General features: G+C 46.1%; 1 protein-coding gene across 1 annotated transcript in view; it reads left to right on the top strand.

Annotated features, from left to right (window-relative positions):
* Window positions 1–14200, top strand: part of RIT2 (Ras like without CAAX 2) — a 410019-nt gene extending 395819 nt beyond the window's left edge. Inside the window, exon 5 of the mRNA XM_084832009.1 lies at window positions 13946–14200. Coding sequence (XP_084688135.1) covers window positions 13946–14173 — 228 coding nt within the window. The 3' untranslated portion in view covers window positions 14174–14200. The remainder of the gene's footprint in view (window positions 1–13945) is intronic.
* The last annotated feature ends 7466 nt before the right edge of the window (window positions 14201–21666 follow it).

The raw sequence follows: 21666 nt of genomic DNA, 5'->3' as shown, positions 1-21666 counted from the left end.
CTGATCTTAAGGGCTTACACTTGGTGGAAGTAAATGTTTGCCTTAGGCATATGGAATAGACATGTTGGGAAAGGTTGTTGCTGGTGTTGTTGTTGTTGTTTTACCCCAAACTGGTTCAGAGAAGTAAATGGGAAGTTTTAAAAGCCCACCTCAAAGGACATTATTTTTGTAGGGGGAAGAACTCGGTTCACTACCAAGTCAATCCAATTACCTTTAATAAGGCATTAATTGGGTGGTTCTCTGGTGAATATAGTGACATACAAACATGGATTTGTTAGGTTTCCTATGTCCTGACCTTATGATCTGCTATGCCAAAGAAGCAGGTCATTGAAGCTGGAGCAAAGGGCCCTTCTGCAGGGCCAACCCTATCATGAAGCAGTGTGAGACTCACATATCAAGTGGCAGAGCAGAAGGAGTGGTGAATTGTGCTGTTCCCTGCCTCTGCCATGAGAGCCCACCATGACCTCTGCCTCACCACCTCCAGTGGATGCTCTGGAAGGACCCTCCAGCTGCTCTCATGCTGTGGCATTTGCTGCAGTGAGAGTGCAGCTGGTGGGGCTCTCTAGAGCAGCCACCTGTTCTCTGATTCCTTTGCCACATGCCTTCATCTTTGCCCCTGCACAGCTAGAAGCAGCAACTGCAGGGCTCTCCTGGGAGTTCAGGAGTGTCTCGTAAGACTAAGCTGGGTGAGTTCTTGTGAAACCTGCCTGAGTTCTCACAAGAGTCCCACAGCTGGAAGAGCTGACATGGCAGCAGCAGCAAAGGTAAGGGGAAGGGGAATGTGTGACAGGGGAAAAGAGGTTGCCTATGTTGTGGCGGGGGCAGGGGGCATGATGTGGTGGCAGCGGTGTGTGTTTTCTCCCACCTAAGGTGGCAAGAGGCAATGCTTTTCAACATGTTCAAAAATGATCTGGAATTAGGAGCTAGCAGAGAAGTGGCCAAGTTTGCAGATGACACCAAATTATTTAGGCTGGTTAAAACAAGAAGGGATTGTGAAGAGCTCCAAAAGGATCTCTCCAAACTAGGGGAATGGGCATCTAAATGGCAAACACAGTTCAATGTAAGCAAGTGTAAAGTGATGTACATTGGGGCAAAAAATCCCAGCTTCAAGTATAGCCTGATGGGATCTGAAGTAGCAATGACCAACCAAGAAAGAGACATTGGGGTTGTGGTGGACAACTTGATGGAAATGTCAGCCCAGTTTGTGGCCACTGTAAAAAAGGCGAACTCCATGTTTAGAGATGCTGGATAAATTCAAGAAGGATGAAAATGAGCTTGGATTTCTAAGAATCTGACTTGCGGAATCTACTGCAGAGCACACCCCTCAGGCCGCACAGAGTCCGTGGAATTTAGGATGATTTTTTTTTCCCTTTCCCAAAATGTACACATATATATTCATAGTAAAATACTTAAGTTTCTGCTGAGGAAATGTTGAATGGAATGGGGGACAATATACGAAATGTTACCTACTGAGGTAAATTATGTAAATACTTACATAAATATGTACGTAATTATTTGCATATTTTTCCGCATGACATATATAAATATATATATATATATATATATATGCATGCATGCATGCATGCGTGGGTGGACGATGGAAGAAAAGGCACCTGACAATCCGCGAAACACAGATGGAGCGGATTTTACACATCCCTATCCATGTTAGGCATAATTAGAAAAGGAATTGAGAATAAAACTGCCAACATCATACTGCCCCTATACAAATCTATGGTTAGACTACACTTGGAATATTGTGTAAAGTTCTGGTCACCACACCTAAAATAAGATACTGGAAAAAGTGCAGAAAAGAGCAACTGAAATGATCCAGGGGTTGGATCATCTCCCCTATGATAGAGGGTTACAACAGCTGGGAGTGTTTAGCTTGGGAAAAAAGGAAGATAAGGGGAGACATGATAAAGGTGTGAAAATTATGTATGGTGTGGAAAATGTGGATAAGCAGACATTTTTCTCCCTCTCTGAAAATACTAGAACCTGGGGTCATCCCATGAAGCTAATTGGTGGGCAGATTCAGGGCAGATAAAATGAAGGACTTTTCACACAGCTCATAGTTAAACTATGGAATTTGCTACCACAGAATGTAGTGATGGTCGCCAATTTGGGTAGCTTTAAAAGGGGGTTAGACATTTTCCTGGAGGAAAAGGCTATCAGTGGCTACTAGTCTAGATGACTATGTGCTACCTCCAGTACCAGAGGCAGTGGGCCTACATACACCAGTTGCTGGGGAACATGGGTGGGAGGGTGCTGTTGCACTCATGTCCTACTTGTGGTTTCCTGGCCGACAGCTGGTTGGCCACTGTGTGAACAGAATGCTGGACTAGATGGACCTTGGTCTGATCCAGCAGGGATCTTCTAATGATGTTATGTTCTTAAGAGAACTTGGGCCTGAGGCTGCCCCTCGGGCAGCATTGGGAGACACTGGCCTTCATACTACTGCTAGGTCCTCATACTGTAGCTTCATTTTGGGTGGTCGACTGGTCATGCAGGGGTTTCCCATTCAGCCCCTATCCTAGGGTTGCCTATATGGTGGTGGTATCAAAGGGGCAAGAATGCCTGCCACCCTCTTCCACAAGAGGAAATAGGGAGACAACCACCATGGACCATGTGGCATATAAATAAGTCCATCTGATCAATGTGGAAAACCCCACACAAACTCACATGAAAGTGCGCCCCTCATAGGGAAGGATCCAGTGGTGTGCCCCCACTTGCACTAACAATATTGTGTTAGTGTAAACCATTGTTTGCACAATGTAACTAGTAGAATGTGAAAAACGGTGATTTGCCATTGTGCTGGTTCTGTTACAGAAGCATCAGTTTACATTAGTGCAACACTAGTGCTGGGACACCATTGGATACTGTGCATAGTGTGTTTATCCCCCCGCACCCCACCCCCGTCATCTGTCAGTAGCAGATCTTTAAGTAAGACTTGATATAACTTGCTTTGTGGCAGAAAATTAAATTAAATAGTTTAGTAAGGGGAAACATTTCTTCTGTTACCTCATGACTGTTCTATTGATCCTGCAAATATGATTCTTTGTTACTGTTCCCAATGCAAAAACTACACATATGTAGTTTCAGACAAGTGTCTTGAACAAGTACCATGTTCGAAAACAATTATTTTTAGATGTGTGGTCATTTTTGTTTAAGTAAAACCACAAAAAAAGGCAGATGATAGCCAATGGATGGAGCAATCCTATGGCCTCTAGACAGTGGCTAAACGGCCACAGGACACCTGGTTTTCTGGGAACTGACTTGGAGCCCACACTCGGAGGTCCATTCCCAGAGAACCGACCTCCCCCCACCTCCATGCTGCCTGACAGGCAGCACGGAGCAGCCCCAAGCCCCGCGCTCGCAAGAGGAGTGAGGAGTGGCCTAAAACGGGCATTCCTGGGGGCGCTCTGGGGTGGGGAAGGCAGAAATGCTGGTCCGACACATCCAATGTGTCGGACAGCAGACTCCTGCCTTGCTCAGCCCTACAGCCACAATTGGCTGTCTAGCTGAAAATGCAGGGCAGGAGAAGTGCATAGGGAACGATCTCCTCTGTGCTTCTGCATTGGATAGGCGGTCACCTCCAAGTTTGGAGGTGGCTGCCTATCTGAATAGGATTGCACCCTAAGCCAGCCACTCATGCAAATGCACTCCTGTGATTCAGAACTGCATTGCACTGCCTTTGCTTTTAATGAATAGGTGAGGATGCTGCAGAAAACAATATACACCATGCAACAATAATTTGGAAGCAAAGCACAGAACAACATATATCTTCTTTTGCAGATAACTGTCCTCAGCATGTAATGATTGTGGGAAGGCAAAAATATCAATGGTTGGTTTCACATATACTCATGATCATATGTTTGGCTCCAATGGCTCCCCTATGCAAGGCAGGGAGCGGAAGTGAGAATATGTCTTCTTACCTCCCTTGCCCACCTGATTCAGCTGCTTAGCCTCCAGTACCACTAGCTATCCATGTGAAGGTATTCAAATTTGGCCTATTGTCAGGGTTCCCCTTATGACCTTGACCCCCTGAGGATCTCTTGCCTCCTTAAGAGTCCCACCTTCTTTCTTTTAAACTTTCCCTTTCTAATAACATGGGGTTTAGGCGGTAGATGTGGGGTGAATGACACACCATACACTTGGGTTTAACCACAACAGTTTACTGGTAAATTAAAGCTAGCAAATCACAACTAAAGGTATTTACACAGTAGAACTGAGTGATACAAAAGGCCTTAAAAGAAAAAAATAATAAATAAAAGTTGCCAAATGCAAGTTCCTTTACCCTAGCTGTACTTAGACTCCTCTAGACTGCTCCTTCCTTCTCTGGTCTTCTGACTCTGCTCTCTCTGCTCTGACTCTCTCTTTATATGCACTCTTCTCTCAAAACCAAAAGTACTGTTCCAAACCTGAAGAAATGGAACTTAATTGGGGAAATGAAACTTACACTTAAATGGGAAAATGAAATTACTCCTCTCAGGGATACCCCCACCCATCAAAAACCCCAGGCCTCTAAACCTGACTCTTTCCCCATTTGCCTCTGTCATCCTCAAACCTTCGCACCTAGACATAGAAAATTTAATTCACATGGGATCAGATCGCGCAGTTTGTTCCTGAATTTTATCTAAAAGCATCTGGAAGCTAAGGTACTCTCATCCCATGTAGAAGAATGATCATAGCCATATTATCCAATCCCTTGTTTACTTCGTCATAGGTGTGCATGTTGAGAGATAGTTTTAAAGTATTTTTGCAAACCTTTCCAATCATCAATAATGTTGGTGAAGGCATTGCAATCAGTACAGCTTTATAGATTACAGATAATTTTGAAAATGTGCAAAATGCTTTTGGGGGAAAATTGACCCTTAATCACTCTCCTTGAAGATTGATGCTGAAATCTTCACAGTCCGTGTTATACACAGAATTACTGAGGGATGCTACAAGATCAGAGTGTCTTATGTGTTTGAGCCCTTGGGCCATTGTTCCTGAAACATTTTTTTAGTATAATATTGCCTTAAACTCCCCCATCAATCCTGCCCTCGACAAGAAGAAGCTTTGAGGAATAAAATGTGAGGTGTAAGAAAGTGTCACTTCTGAGCCAAGACACAAGATGTGTCTGGGTTTCTCTAATCTTTGCCGTGTTTAAGTGTAGATTGATTTAGTGGTCTCCTTAACACCAAGTCTATATAGATTAACAGTGCTCAGTCTATGATTCTTGATGCATGTAGCTGACAGTTGGAGGGATACTATTTCCTTGGGTTGCAGATCAATTGAGAGTTACAGATCATCCTCCTTTTTGATACAAATATCCACCTGTTTTAGGAAAGGGGTCCATTCTTGACAGAAGGGTTGTTTTAGTTTTGGTAAAATGGTTGGTGGAGTTTGGTCCTGTGTAGCTAGGAAAGGGTAAGAGGTAGGGACTTCAAGGTGAGAGAGTGATAGTGTGGATATTTTTTGAACATATGAAGATGCTTAGGCAAGTCATCCATCTAGAAAATTATTGTTTACTTCTTGGAGGGAACAATCCTATGGCTGCTAGTCAGTGGCTAGATGGACATAGGATATCTGGGTTTCCAGGAACTGACCTCAGAGCCCATGCTCAGAAGTCGGTTCCTGGAGAACTGATTGTCAGGAGCGCCCTAGCCGCCTCTTACAGTCCCCTCCAATAGCCAACTCAAGACACAGAAGAAAATGATTCTTTCCAAGGCTTTATTCCTTTTACAACTTAATGACTCTTTCAGATGCTAATCACCAGTGACTAAGCAAGGAACTGCACTGGGGTAGTTAGCAGAGTAGCCTAAGATCCAGGTAAGGCAGTTGGTCCCCATTTGAAGGAGGAGGGTGGGAAGACTCTGAACTTAAGAGCTATGGAAAGGTCCTCCCTCTTACCCTTGGGTCCTCGGGACGCGACTGTTGTTTTAGCGCCAAGCGAGCAGAGCGCCTCCTCTCGGTGCCCTCCATCTGGCGCCGCTCCCTGTGTCTGCGCTGAGCATCCAGCAAGACCCCTCCCCCGCTCTCTCACTGCCAGGGTCACTATCCCTCTCAGGAATGCAGGCAGGAGGAATCTCTCCCTGCCGCTGTGCCTGTGAGCAATGAGCGAGCTCCTCTCCCATGGGTTGTTGCTCTTCCTCAGAATCAGAACTGCCCTGGGGCTCTATGGGCTCAGTTTCCACCCTGACATCAATCTCCCCCCACTTCTACACTGCCTTGCATGCAGCATGGAATGGCCCTGTGCTCCCCGCTCAGAAGAGGAGCCCGGAGCAGCCAAAACAGGGCATTCTGGGGGGCATTCCGGGGCAGGGAAGGTGGAAATGCCAGTATGACACATCCTATGCATTGTCCGGCAGCTTCCTCCCCTGCTCTGCCTTCCTGCAGCTAGACAGCTGAAATAGGCTGTCTAGCTGCAAATGCAGGGCAGGAAAAGTGCGGAGGGAACAATCCCCTCCGTGCTTCTCCTGCCCTGCATTGGATAGGAGGTTGCCTCCAAGTTCAGAGGAGGCTGCCTATCCCTATAAGATTGATAGAAGCCCTCTGGACCACAAGCAGAGTCTTTCTCCACCCTTCTATCCAAAATCCTCTAACACAGGGATGAGCAACCTTTTCAGCCCCCAAGGGCCATAGGTGATGCTGGCTTGGGGGCATGCACACAGGCACGCAAGCACACAGCGATACTGATTGCTCATTCCTTGTGTGTGTTCCTACCAAGTATGCCTTTTATAATGGTGGAGCAAAGAGATGGGCTGCTTTTCCCTTGGATCTGACAACCCGGGCAGACTCATATAGGAGAATCTAGTCTTTCAAACAGTCAGGTCCCAAACAGCATAGGGCTTTATAGTCATAGTCACTCCGAATTGCACCAGGAAACATAGCAGTAGCCAATGAAACTGTGGCAACAAGGGAGTTATGTGATTCCCTATTACCAGCCCCTGTAGTCTGGCTGCAGCATTCTGGGCCAACTGAAGTTTCAAAACACTTTTCAAAGGCAGCCCTTTGTCGAGTGTGCTACAGTCGTCCAAACAGGATGTCACTAAGGTATATGTCACCACTGCTGCCCAAGCAGATATCTCCAGAACTGGGCACAGTTGGTGAATTAGCCTCAGCTGTGCAAACACTCCTGGCCACAACCTCAACCTGGGCATCCAGGTTTAGGGCTAAATCTAGGAGTACACCCAAACTTCTTTTGTGGGCCACATTTGGATTGTTAACTTTCTTATGGATATGAACTTTGCCAGCTCTTTTACATTTACCTCTATGGTTTCTCACGCATCTCTTCTGAGGTTGTGTGAAATAATATCTGCCCATGTCTTTGGGCGCTATTTCATGTTGACATAACATGCAATGATGGACACCCCGAAGGGACAAAGCATTGCTTGGCTGTTGCACAAACAGGGAAGGAAGCTCAAACTACATTGCCACAGGTAAGTGTAAAGGGAGCTAGGATTAGTTGCAGAGCAGGAAGAAATCAATGAGTAAATCATTTGCCATCACTGCATTTTACTGGGGAATATCCATATCTGTAATATCTGTCTTTATTTAGTTACTTCTTACTTCTTACATGTCTAAGCCAGCCACTAGCTTAAGCTCTCTTGGTAGATGTTTGTGTGTGTGGGTATTTGTGTAAAATAAAAAGATAAAAACAGAAAATAAAAAGGCAGCTACAGAATAAAACCAAAGTAAAACTGACAGCAGTGCTAAGATCTAAAAATCAGGAACATTTAAAAATAAATAAAGGACCAAAAAACTGAAGGACTGCCTGTTCTGGAGAAGTGAAAGGAGCAAAACCCTTGTCCATTATAGGAGAATTAATCCTGGCTTCTAATATGCCCTGAATTACCTCCTAGTTGCCCACTGCTGATCTGCTGAAGCTGCACCAGATGTATCTGACCCAGCTTAGGTGGTGGTGGTAGTGGTGATTTCATGGAGGAGGAGCAAAACTTCCCCTCCCTAAGATTGATTTGATCCTTTGGGGAAACAGAATTATAAGAAAGGTCTTAGAACCGCCCCCTCCCTAAAAAATGACCAGATATGCCCTCCCCCTTTCATGGAGAACAAATAGTCCCACGGAAGCTGAGTGTGGAATATTCAACGTAGAGATGGATGAATCTGTCAATGTTGGCTTCTCTCAGCTTCTCACTTTTCCAAGCTTAAATTCAGTTCATATCAATCTTTGATAATTTCTCCAGTCTTAACTGTGGTTTGTTCTAAACACTGAGATTTTTATTTTTTTAAAAAAAGTTTGCATGAAAATTCATAATCATTTTTGTGTGCATCTCTCCTAACACATGCATTTATGTATATAGTTCTGCCTAATATTCACATTTATTACATCTGGTTTTCCAAATATAATGCATATTTGAACATTTCTTTTTGCTGATATATTCATTTTTAACACATCTATTGATTGGAAACTCCATTGCATTTTTTTTTTAAAGTGCAGATTTCAAAGGTACGTATAATGAGCTTCGGTACACTTAGTGATTTGAGAGTGGGACATTAGGTAAGCACATTAAAATGCAACCCAAACTAGTTTCTTTCCAATCCCTAACTCAGCCCAGCTGTGGGAGATACATTATCCTAATCTAAATCCTGCCAAAATTTCGCTCTCCATTCCAGGGTGAAGGAAGATATAGATCTAAACAATAAATGAAAGGAAGTTAACCAGAGAAGTTTTATAGCTAATGAAAGGCAGCCAGGCTGAAAGATAAACTTTAAGAGAAGCTTTGTACTGATTATCATTCCACCTGTGGCCTACAGATTCTTGTCATGGCAACCTCTTTGCCTTTAATGACGGGCAGCCTGTCTCAGGCCGAGAGCACTGATTGCTGCGGCTGCAGGTGTGTGGTGTGTAGGGCGAGATTTATTGCTTGCCTGCTTGAGAGACCAGCTTCCAAATGTGCCAGACTGATTTAGCTGCTTTACTTAATGATAAGTCTCCAAGCCAAAACACACTTCAGATGTGAGTTTGAGGCTGTTCCAGCAAAGTTTGAAGGCGATGTAAACACACTAGGGGAGCAATTGGGCATGGAAAAGGGTTTCTTAGTCAACGATATATCCCAAAACCCCAGTTAGGGTATTGATGTGTTTGTTTGCTTGCTTCTTCCCCAGGTGATGCAGAAAACTGAAAAGTCCTGTCAAGTGAGACCCAGAGAGTGGCGGTGCCTGACAAGCTGCACCCCACACTTGGCATTTCCCCCCCTCTCCTTTGTGTCCTTTTGGTGTGCGGCAGCTGACCTTAGCATAGCGCTAGCTGTCTTTAAAGATGGCATGTCATCCATCATTGCCTCCATGCGCTGTCAGCGTTCCATTTAATCTCACTTGTAATTTTCTGAGGGGAGGCTGGCAAAAGTCACAAGCAGAATTTTAATGGGGTTAAAAAAATGCAGCTCGGGAGCCAATAAATATTTCTTTGCTTTATGAGGTCATGGGGCTACCAATACGTACCGAAAGTGGAAGCATTTTCCCCATACTCTCTGCTTCTAGAACAGGGTTGGACAGCTTCCTTTGGGTCGGGGTCGAATGTGGTGTTGGGTGGTGTGCATGCATGCATCACATCCACACAGATTTGTTCAGTGGGATAGGCATTAACTTTGGTCCCATCTTGGCAATGCTGCTCATATTCACTGGGAGGAGGGAGAGGCTTTTCCCTGGCCCTCTTCCCAATGGTCATGCCATGGAAGAAGTCACATGGGGGTTACTTTCCTTGTGCACCTTCTTTTCCAGCATTCTCATCCCAACATGCCCTATTTCTCAGCAGCATCTCTCCCACTGGCCCAACAGTTGTTTGGCAGACTGGTGGGGACCCAATTCTGTTCGGAAACAGGACGTATGAGGAGAGTCATCCCCATGAGCCCTGTTCCCCAACAAAATATCCTTTTGCCAGCAGCGACAGCCTAGAAAATTTGGCAAAGATCACAATAGTTGGGTGCTCAGCAGTATTTCTGCAGCAAACAGGGCAATCCATGGAGGTCACATGTAACACCTTGGGAGGTTGCACATGGTCCATGTGCAGCTAACCCCTGTTCTAGTACAAGGTTTGAAAAAACAACAATGGTGTCAGTAGAACTAGAAGTTTGTTTCCAGGCATGACAAAGTTGGCCTAGACAGAATCAAGTTCATCTGGACGGGACTTTTATTTATTTATATATTTATTTATTTACTTACTTACTTTATTTTATTTTATTTAAAACATGTGTATCCTGCCATATATCATTAAGATCTCTAGTTTAAGATTACCAGCAGTGAAGCAGTAGGCGTAATCTCATTCTTGAATTCTACCCTGTGGTATTGCTAGGGAAAGTGGAAGGAAAAAGGAAGAGGGGTCGACCAAGGGAAAGATTGATGGATGATATTCTGGAGGTGAAGGACTCAACCTTGGGGGAGCTGGGGGTGGCGACAGCTGACAGGAAGCTCTGGCGTGGGCTGGTCCATGAAGTCACGAGGAGTCGGAAGCAACTGAGTGAATAAACAGCAACACCCTGTGGTATAATGAGCTGGATCTAGAGAAAGGGAAGAGGCTGAAGCATGGAGAGACAATCTAGCAGCTGGAGCTGAGTGTAGGCTGGGCCAAGCAACAAGCAAGAGACAGGTAAAGTTGCCAGGTCTCAGGCTGATGGGAAAGTGTTCAATTTCTGAATAAGCAGCATTAAGGAATAAGTTGGGATGCTGGAGAAATCCGTCACAGACTCAAATGAGTTTGGATTCAAAATAATCCAACCTCCGGCTCCGGAGTCCACTGCAGATGATCTGCACTTACTTCCAAGTCTGCAGGAGTTCCTGAGGGGCAGTTCTCCAGCTTCCTAAAAAACTTGATATGCTAATGGTGGTTACCATTAGCTTATTGCAGGAAAGTTACAGCCATAAATCGCATATTGTACACCATTTGCAGCCATAAAGCACTTACCTTTACCTAAATACAGCCATAAACAGTAGCAATTTAGATAAAAGTGCTTCACAGCCACAAATGGCGTGAAATATGCTATTTACAGGTGTAATTTTCCTGCAGTAAGCTAATGACAGCTGCCAGTAAAGTATCACATTTTGGAGGAAAGCCGAGAGCTGCTCCACCAACTCTGGCGGATGTGGCAGGTCTCTGGAGGACTCCACAAGCCACCAAGCTGCCCGAATTGCCCCGCAGTGGGCCCCTCCCCTCAAACCGGACAGTGGGGGGTTCGTACATCCCTAGGAATAAGTAGGGAATTTTCTGTTTCACTTGAGTATTTTTGCTCTTAGCTCCACCTGTACTTCCATGGGGCTCCCTCCCTGAACCTCTAGGCACAGCCAGGATCTGTCCCTATCCACCAGGACCATCCACAATTTTAACATTTCACTGTCTAAGTCTCAAGGTTTAAGATGCAGGAGTTGCAACACTAGGGGCAGGACAGGAAGCTTGGGGTGAAATTCAACACAGGGAATCCATTAGGAGACTGGCTCCACAGACAAAAATGTCTACGAGGCAGCCATAGTTGTTTATGGGGAACCAATGGGAAGCCGCATTGCTGGTTAACCAGGCAATTCTGTTCTGGACTGAGGATAGGGCTGTCCATTGTGGGGAAACCTAGAACATTTAGGGCCTGATGGATCTTTGTGACAAACCCAGCTTGGCTTGCATTTGTGAACTGAGCCTCATGCCAATCCCTGAAACCCAGGAATGTTATGGGGGGGGGGGTTTGCACAAAATCAGGGGCCGATTTGAGCAAAATGGCTGCTGTAAATAGCACAATCGGGACAAAATTGCAGGTGGAGATGGTCCAATTTGTGCAAATTAGACCATTTGGGGCACAGTTTTGCACAAATTGTGCTATTTACAGCTGCCATTTTGATCATGATTTGCACAAAAAACCCACCCCCAAAATCTATGAGTTGGCCTGACTTGTCTCTCGCCGAGTTGGGCCAACTTGCAGATAATCAAGCCGGGGTCTGGGGGCCAAGAGGTCAAAAATTCACTGAGCTCCACCCTCTAACAGAATGATCCAACATCCCTAACTGAGGATAGTAGCTCATTTCCCCTGAGAGTGGACATAAGGGCATAAGAAGATCCATGCTAAATCAGACCAAAGGCCTATCTAATCTAGCATTCTACTCACACAGTGGCCAACCAGCTGCCTGTGGGAACTACACATCTCAGTCATGGGTGCAATACCCCCCTCCCAGTCGTGCTTCCCAGCAACTGGTATACAGAGGCATACTGCCTCTGATTCCGGAGGTGATACATAGCCATCAACCCACAAATTTATCTAATCCCCTTTTAAAGCAATGATGTCCATCATTGCATCTTGTGGTAGCAAATTCCATAGTTTAACTACGCACTGTGTGAAGGAGTCCTTCCTTTTATCTGTCCAGAATCTCCCACCACTCAGCTTCATTGGATGACCCCATTGGATTCTAGTATTATGAGAGAGGGAGAAAAGGTCTCCCTATCCAGTTCCTCCACACCATGCGTAATTTTGCACACCTCTATCATGTCCCAGAAACTAAAAGAGACAGATCCATCCAGGCCCAGGGCTTCAAGGGGCTTACTCTAAAAAGTCCTGGTTTGAATCCCCATATATTCTACCATGTTAATGCTGAATTGGGTTTGCTTCCTCTTTTTTGTAAGGACAGTATCCATATCTTTAACAACTACATGGCAGGCAGGTACGATATGGTCCTCTCCATGCTTGGAAGAGCCATTTCTATTGAATTTGGCCTGTCTAACTGGGTGAAAAATTTGTTTCAGTTCAAGAATTTTTCAAAATTCGCAAATTTTATTCACAGTCTTCAGAGAAATAACTTGAAATCTATAATAACGACGATGATGGTGACGATGATGTGTGATAAAGTGAAACTAACAGATTTGTCTATCCCTGATCCTAATAGCATTTCTGGGTGATTCCCCCCCTCCCCACGCTAAATCTGGGCAGTGCTCCAGCCCTGAGGTTGCTTCCACAGGTGCCTTGAGACCATGGCCTGAGTTCCAATAATTCATTCATTCATTTACATGCCATTATCAATGTGCCTGGCATTTTAATAAGTAATGAAGAGGTCCCTGCTGCAAGGTGCTAACAATTAAAAAAAAAAAAAACAGACAAAGGGAACTGAGAGAGGTGGAAGAATGCATGTGACATAGTGTGTGCATAGGCGTAGTTATACAATGTAAAATGTAGATCTGTATAGGCTTAGTTATCAAATAGCTCACTGGAATGAAAAATAAATGAAATAGCTGGGCTATGTCTTTTACACACACACACACACACACACACACACAATGTATTTCCAAGGTTTTTATGAGATACACTCTAAAAACACTATATAAATGTTAAGTGTCAAGGTATGAACAGCCCATAAGTAGGGGTGGTGCATGAGTCCAGACACCAAGCAGGGGGTGGAGTCCAATGGACACCCTGCTCACCTGGACGTTGGGGGCTCGCTTGCCTGCTCAGTGACTGGTGGGAAGCACTGTGAAGCCGGCCGGCCCCTTACTGAGCTGCAGTTGTGCACATAATTGCAGCTTGGTTACTTCTGCATATCTAAAAGTGCATCTGTGGCTGCCTTAAAGGGGCAATGACTCAAGTTCACAGGCGTAAAGGGCCCTTTACATAGGGCAGCCATAGATGCAACTTTAGATATGCGGAAGTAACCGAGAGCCACGATTTTGCACACAATTGCAGCTTGGTAAGGGGACAGATGGCCTCGCAGTGCTTTTTGGGCAGTTGCCAAGCTGTCCTGTAGCTCCTGCAGCATGACTCGCATAGGTGGGCTGCAACTGCAGTTCAGCAACCACCTGAAGGGACCGGGCGGAGGTGAGTCAGTCCATCCCTACCCATCACAATTATAAATGGGCCACTGGCATAGTATGCATATTTTAATGGCATTTGTTGGGATCTGACCCGGCTAGGCCCATGGTCAATGCCTTTCTGGTGCTTGGTACAGTTAAAAGAGCCTCTCTATTTTTTTCTTGTAGGTCTCCAGAGAAGAAGGCATGAACTTGGCCAAGGAGTATGCCTGCCCCTTCTTTGAGACTTCTGCCGCCTTGCATTTCTACATTGATGATGTCTTCCACAAACTAGTGAGGGAAATCCGCAAGAGGGAGAAGTCTGTGCCTCAGGCGGAGGGGAAGTCGAAAAGCAAAGACAGTCTGTGGCAGAAACTGAAAGGATCTTTGAAGAAGAAAAGGGAAAGCCCATCTTGATGGTACTCCCCATACAGTAATCTGCACTGTTTGGGAATTGCTCAGAGCTTACTGCCCTTTGCGATTCCAAAAGGCATCATCTTATGTGGTCTTATTTTCCAGGGTTCCTTTCACACATGGTCAGTCTTCTAACTTTGGGTGAGGTATGTGCAAGATGAGAAATGGTCCCTCTTAATGTGTTAGTAAAGAGAAGGTTGAAATGTATTTAATATTTTAACAGGGAGTGGTGGGGGATACTCTTCTAAAAGAATAAAATGCTTCTCCTAAGGCTTCATTACTGCCAGTAAGAGCTATCCAGATGCCTGTCAGTAAGAGTCAGGGCTTCTTCATGTGGAGTTTTTATCCTGCTCTTAAGATTGGTTACTCATGGAAGTTTGTGGGCCCTTTAGATGACGTCGTGAACCTCCAGGGCATCTCCCGTACTACATGACCTTTATTCCATTTGTTTTAAAGATTGAAGATAATGAGTTATCAAATTGCCACACTTGTGTTCCACTTCAGTTCCCTTGTGAAAAAGGAAAAGCCACAATAAGAGGATCTAGGCCACAGTGCCATCTAGCAGCTGTATAATGAAACAGATGGAAGACTCAGATAAGGGGGGAAAGGGGGGAGGAAGCACATGTAAAGGGAATCGTCATGATTTAAAACAGAGGCAGAAAGCCCCATTTTAAACGGGGGATTTTAGGCTGGTGTAGAGATGCTCTCAGATGCTCCCATCTAGCTAGGGCTCTGTGGAGTGGGAGAGAAGAATGCTGGGGAGGATTAGGGATAGCTTGTATCCCCGCTTCTCCAGCCTCCCCTCGATGCCCTCAGAACCTCCCCCTTTCCCTCCTCTCTGAGGTTGCCTTTGTGCCAGCTGTTCAGGGGAGGGGGAAGAGGTGGGGAGCTTGGACCGCTGGGTCAAAGGTTGGAGCACTGTCTTCAGTCCCGCCCATCACTGGAATGTGGCCCCCTAGATCTTTCCCAAAATGAAATTCAGCCCCCAGGCTGAAATAGATTCTGCACCCCTGTTATAAAGCATATTATAAGACCTTGTAGAGACTGATATGAAATGCAAACTAAATGCAAAGGGCATTTCTACAGTCTAGAACTCAACAAGCACAAGAAGCGTGCACTGCCAGCAGTTACATATGTGCTGTGTGTGGGTCTCCATATCTATTTTTGCTAGCACGGCACTCAATGACCCACAGTTTGACCACGCCTTCAGTGAAAAGTATTTGCTGGGATCCAGATTACTACTTGGATGAGAGTAATACAAGGGGCGAGTGAGTTATTCCTGCTTTCCACCCTGGCACTGCACTCCTGAATGACATTCTGGATGGTGCCCTATTCCTCAGGGGCAAATTATCCAAAGGGCATGAAGGGCTGCAGTGGTAAGTGGGGAAATGAACAGCAGTGGTATAACGGAGCCAGGGCTCCCAGGGATGTAGCACCAGCACTTCTTTTTTAATCAGCAGGCATGATGAGACTAGAGATGGCAAAGAACTCTTCCATGGACTCAAATGAGGCCAGATTCCAGAGAATCCAAGCTCTGGATTCCTTGGTGGAATGGCATCACTTACCACCAGCTCTGGAGGATTTCATGTGGAGTGGATCTCTGGCTCCCTATACAATACAAGGCAATACTCTAAAGGCAGCTGCCATTAGTCTATCACTGGGAAAAATACCGATGAAAATGATGTATCGTACACCACTTGTGGCTGTAAAGCACTGATTTTGACCTAAATACAGCCATAAATGGCTGCAATTAGGTCTAAATCAGTGCTTTATGGCCACAAGTGGCATCCAATATGCTAATTTTTCCTGCGATACACTAGCCTATTGCGGGGAAAAATACAGACGTAAATAGTGTATTGGACACCACTTGCTGCCGTAAAGCCCTGACTTTGACCTAATTGCAGCCATTTATGGCTGTATTTTTCCCCATGATAGGCTAATGGCAGTTGCCATTAGCGTATCGCCTTGTATAGGGGGCCAGAGAGCTGCTCCACAAACTGCCCTGGATGCGGAGCAGTTCCCAAGGATTTTGAGGGACCCTAAGCAGCATGGAGGGCCCCTCTACGAAAACCCCTGGACCAGAAAGTGGGGGGTTTGTCCTTCACTAGATGAGACATCATCTTCCACCCCCCCTTGGAAAACAAGTGGGGTGAAGAACTTCTGCTGAGTTTCAGGGGCACTTTTCTTTGAGTGTAGGGGCTTGCATATTTAGAAGATAGTAGGAATTGGGGGCTTATTCCTTTTTCTTTCTTTCTTTGATTTCTTTCTTCTTTAAAACAGGTTTTGCCACTGCTTCCCCGTGTTGGCAGGAATCCTGCTTCTGGGGCCATCCTACCCCACAATGCATTGCAGGAAGGACGCTGCAACATGGCATCCTCCCTGAGAAGCTTTGTGGGGTGAGGTGGGCCCAGATGGTGGAGGACCACTGCTACTGTGGGGAAGCAGTGGCAAGAACTGTTTTACAGAAAAAGAAAAGAAAGCAAAAAAAGAGAGTTTTGTGCACAACCCAATCCTCTGAACAGTGAGAGATTTCAGGGGGTCCAGAGCTTACCTGGGTTCAGGTCTTTGGAGGCTCACTGATATTTTGTAGTATATCTGTTTATTTACAAATGTATGAGTTGAGCATAGCTGGAGGTTCACAGCTTAAACCCCTCCAACAGATGTCCCAAAGTGCACTGACACTCCCCTCCCAACCTGGATTCCTGGGAGTGGGTTCAGCACCTTCCGATCATCTGAAACTTGTCAACACCGACTCTTCCTCAAACTGACTCTGTTGTCTCATTGCTCCAAACTGACAGGCTGCTTGCTGTTACAGAGATCACCGACACATTCCTTTGGGGGAGGGGAATGTGGGGGAAGAAAGACATATCCCCCTTCTACAAACATCTCTGGCCATTTCCTTGGTCACCCCAAAACCAGCATGTTTATTTATGTATGTATTTATTTAAATTTATTGGGGGGGGGACTTTAAGGGTGGAACCCTCTCAAGGTGTCATACAATATAAACACACATAAAGTGGATACAATAAAAATCAATAACCACACATTCAGTAAAAATCCATACAAGCAGGTTACCAATAAAAATCAAGACAAACAGAAATTACCAATGAAACCAGCAGCCCAAGACATTATGGGAAGGCCTGTGAAAACAGGTGCATCTTCAAAGCTTTCCTGAAGTCCTGCAAAGGAGGGGCCTGAGGAAGCTCTGGTGGAAGCTGATTCTAGAGATCTGGGGGGACCACTGAAAAGGTCCTCTTCTTTGTACTCACCAGCCTAATGATTCTTGGTGGTGGGCTAGTGAGAAGGGCCTCTGTTGATGATAGCATTTGGAGCTAGCAGTACTCATCTCCCCAACAAAATGGGTCTGCCAAGCTAAAATTGTCCAAACAGCTGGACCCATTTTGGCAGTTCTTCTGCCATTTCATTCAAACTTAGAACAAAAGAAAGAAAAAGAAGACACCTCTGGTGGTGTCTCCAAAATGCAAGTCCCCCGTTTGTGGGCAGCTTTTGTCTGAATTTCTCCAGACCAACCCCAGATATGAAGGAAGTTCCCACCACCACCTTCACAGCCAAAATACAGTTCTTTGGAAACAAGCCCTTCTGTTTTATGTGATGTGAGATGATGTGAAAACCCTTATCTTCAGTCTTCAGTCTGTGGTAGCTGTTTCACACATGCAGCTAGCTCATCCCTTGATGATGAGTTTATAGAGCAGGGGTGGGCAACTGGTGTCCCTCTGGATGCTTTGGCCTACAACTCCCATCAGCCCTAAACAGCATAGGCAATGCAATGGTGAAGGTTGATAGGTGTAATAGGTTGATAGGCCACCCAATGAAGGAGAAGACGAGGATGGAACTTTTGAAAAGCAAATTGCCAAGGTTTCAAGGAAGCATGATGTAGCAGTAATGGGGGACTTCAATTTCAGCAATATTTGTTGGGAGACAAATTCTGCAAAACATGGCCCCTCCAGGAAATTCCTGACTTGTGTGGCAGAGAACTTCCTCCTACAGAAAGTAGAGGAAGGAACTAGAGGATCGGCTATCCTTGACTTGATCCTAACCAACAGAGATGACTTAGTGGATAAAGTAGCAGTTACAGGAACTCTGGGGGAAAGCGACCATGTTATACTTGAGTTCTTGGTTCTAAATTAAGCAAAAGCTGAGTATAGCCAAACCCATACCCTGGATTTTAGGAAAGCCAATTTTAATAAACTCAGAACAATGATAAGTAAGGTCTTAGCATTAGCGACTCTAATGAGAAAAGGAGTCCAAGATGGGTGGGAGTTTAAAAAAAAGACAATTCTAAAGGCACAATTCCAACAAGAAAAAAAGGTGTAAGACAAGAGAAGAAGCCAATGTGGCTTCAAAAAAAGATTAGAGATGACCTGAAAACAAAAAAGGACATGTGTAGGAAGTGGGGGGAAGGCCAGGCAACAAAGGAAGTGTACAGGCAGGTAGCACATAATTGCAGGGATGGTGTTAGGGATGTACGAAAGTCACTTACCTTTTCAATGGGGTGATTCGCAATGGGGGGGAAGCACTCAACACCTCCCCCCGAAATCCTAATCTGGCTGGCTCCACTCCGCGGAGGTTCCGCAGAGCTGCCAGCCGGGGACACCTGCAGCCGGACATCCAGCCACTGGGCAGCCTCCCGGAAAAACAACAACACAGTGTACGCAAATGGCGGCAGTTATGGTGGCCATCATTTGCGTTCCCTTTTTTTCGCTGTTTAGCCTATGTAAATATTTACGTAAGCTATTACGGCAAAAAAAAGGGGAATGCAAATAGCGTAGCGGGTGCTATTTGCGTTGCTTTTTTTCCCGCCGTTTTAGCCTACGTAAATATTTACATAAACTATTACAGCGAAAAAAAGGGGAACACAAATAGCGCCCACTACGCTATTTGCGTCCCCATTTTTCGCTGTAATAGCTTACGTAAATATTTACGTAGGCTAAAGCAGCAAAAAAAAGGGAATGCAAATGGTGGCCGCAGTAGCCGCCGCCATTTGCGTAGGCGTTTTTTTTTTTTTAGCTTGCCATGATAGGCTACGTAAGTATTGCAAAGGCAGCTATGCAAATGGCATGGTGACCACCATTTGCGTGGCTCCTTTGCTGTGATAGGCTACGTAAATACTTACGTAGCCTATCACAGCAGCCTGGCCGGACACAAATGGCAGCCACTATGGCGGCCGCCATTTGAGTCTGCAACAGCCGGCTAAGAGACCAGATGCTGCCACCGTGACTGGAGCCGCTGCCAGAGCCACTGCCACCAGAACATCCACCCCAGTTAAGCATCGTCCCGGGGGGGATTCCGGGGGGGGCGGGGGGAGGCCGTTCTGCCACGGGTTTCAGGGGGCTGAATGCCAGTGCATTTGGCCTCACTGAAATCCGTGGCAGAATTCTCCGCCATCCCTAGATGGTGTCAGGAAGGCTAAAGCTGAGAACGAGCTGAGGTTAGTGGAGGATGCTAAAAGCAACAAAAAGGCTTTGTTCAGATACATGGATAGTAAAAGACAGAGGAAAGAAATGGTGGTTCAACTATTAAATAAGGATGGCAAAATGATAACAGATGACAAAGAAAAGACAGAAGTGCATAGTTCCTACTTTGGCTCAGTCTTCTCCCAAAAGAGGGACAAAGGCCCCCCTGGCAAAGGCAGAGTACAGGCTGAAGGGGGAGGATTGCAGCTTGAGATTGATAGGCATATGGCCAAGGAACACTTAATTACTTTGAATGAGTTCAAATTAGGGATGTCGGAGAATTTCTCCACGAATCTCTGGGAGGCCTAATGCCAATGCATTCGGCCCCCCGAAATTGGTGGGGAAATTCTAGGGATGGGGGAGAATTTCTCCCCGAAACTTTAGGAGGCTGAGTGCCAATGCATTCGGTCCTCCGAAGGTTGTTCGGGGAGAAATTCTCCGCCCCCCGCCCCCCCCCCCGGAATGGGACTTACCTTTCACGAATGTCGCTCCCGGCGGCGGGTCCCGGCGGCAGTTCGGCAGGTCTTCGTCAGGGGCGGGGGCGGCAGCCGGTCTTTTGACCGGCTGCCGCCGCCGCCATTACAAGAAAAGTAAAAAAAAAACAAAAAACGCCCCTGTGATAGGCTACGTAACGATTAACGTAGCCTATCATGGCTAGATTTGCAAAGTCAGCCGTGATAGGCTTCGTTAATCATCACGTAGCCTATCACGGGTGACTTAAAAAAAAAAAGCGCGTACGCAAATGGCGGCCCCCATAGGGAGCCGCCATTCGCGTTCCTTATTTGGTCCCTGTAGTCTACATAAAGATTTACGTAGACTACAGCGAAAATAAGGGCAACGCAAATAGCGTTACCCTTATTTTTGCCGTAGTCTACGTAAATCTTTATGTAGACTACAGCGACCAAATAAGGAACGCGAATGGCAGCTCCCTATGGGGGCCGCCATTTGCGTACGCACTTTTTTTTTTTTTTTTAAGTCACCCGTGATAGGCTACGTGACGATTTACATAGCCTATCACGGCTGACTTTGCAGATCTAGGGGGTGTTCTTTTGTTTTTTTTTTACTTTTAATTTCACGGCCAGGCGAGGTGAGGTGCCTCCTCCCCGGCCTGAATTTCGGCTGGGCAAGGCGGGAAGCCTCCCCCCCGGCCTGAATTTCGGCTGGACGAGGCAGGAAGCCTCCCCCCCCGGCCTGAACTTCACGGGGGGAGCAGCGAAGCGCCTCCCCCCCACCTCGAAAAGCTGCGAGGCCAGGTAAGTGACTTTCGTACATCCCTAGGAAATTCTCCGACACCCGCCCGCCCCCCCCCCCCAGGATGGGACTTACCTTGTGCAAATGTCCCTCTCGGCGGCGGGTCCTGGCGGCATTTCGGCGGTGTTTGGTGGCATTGCGGCGGCGTTGCAGCGGCAGCGACCGGTCTTCCCACTGGCTGCCGCCGCCACCATTTCCCAGTAAAGTAAAAAACAAACAAAACAAAAAACGTGATAGGCTACGTAACGATTTACGTGGCCTATCACGGCTAGATTTTCAAAGTCAGCCATGATAGGCTATGTAAATCGTTACATAACCTATCACGTTTTTTTTTTTTTACATAACTTTTTTCTTTCACGGCCGAAGAGGCGAGGCGCTCCCCCCAGGCCTGAATTTCGCCGGGGGGGGGGGTGTGGCGCCTCCCCCCCACCAAGAATTTCAGGGGGAGAACCCCTCCCCACCAAAAACAGCTGCGGGACCAGGTAAGGGACTTTCGTCCATCCCGAGTTCAAATCTCCAGTGCCAGATGAACTTCATCCTAGAGCAATAAAGGAACTGGCAGAAGAACTCTCAGAACCACTGTCTATTCCCTTTGAGAAATCATGGAGGATGGGAAGTGCCAGATGACTGGAGGGCTAATGTTGTCCCTATCTTCAGAAAGGGTAAAAGGAGGAACCTGGGAACTACAGACCAGTCAGTCTGACATCAATCCCTGGGAAAATTCTGGAGCAGGTGATAAAGCAATCCATCTGTAAGCACCTTGAAAACAAT

This window comes from Heloderma suspectum, chromosome 2 (genome assembly GCF_057233095.1).
Source record: "Heloderma suspectum isolate Gila_16-S chromosome 2, 16-S_ref, whole genome shotgun sequence".
Lineage (NCBI taxonomy): Eukaryota > Metazoa > Chordata > Lepidosauria > Squamata > Helodermatidae > Heloderma > Heloderma suspectum.
This window is presented reverse-complemented; position numbering and strand designations above follow the sequence as displayed.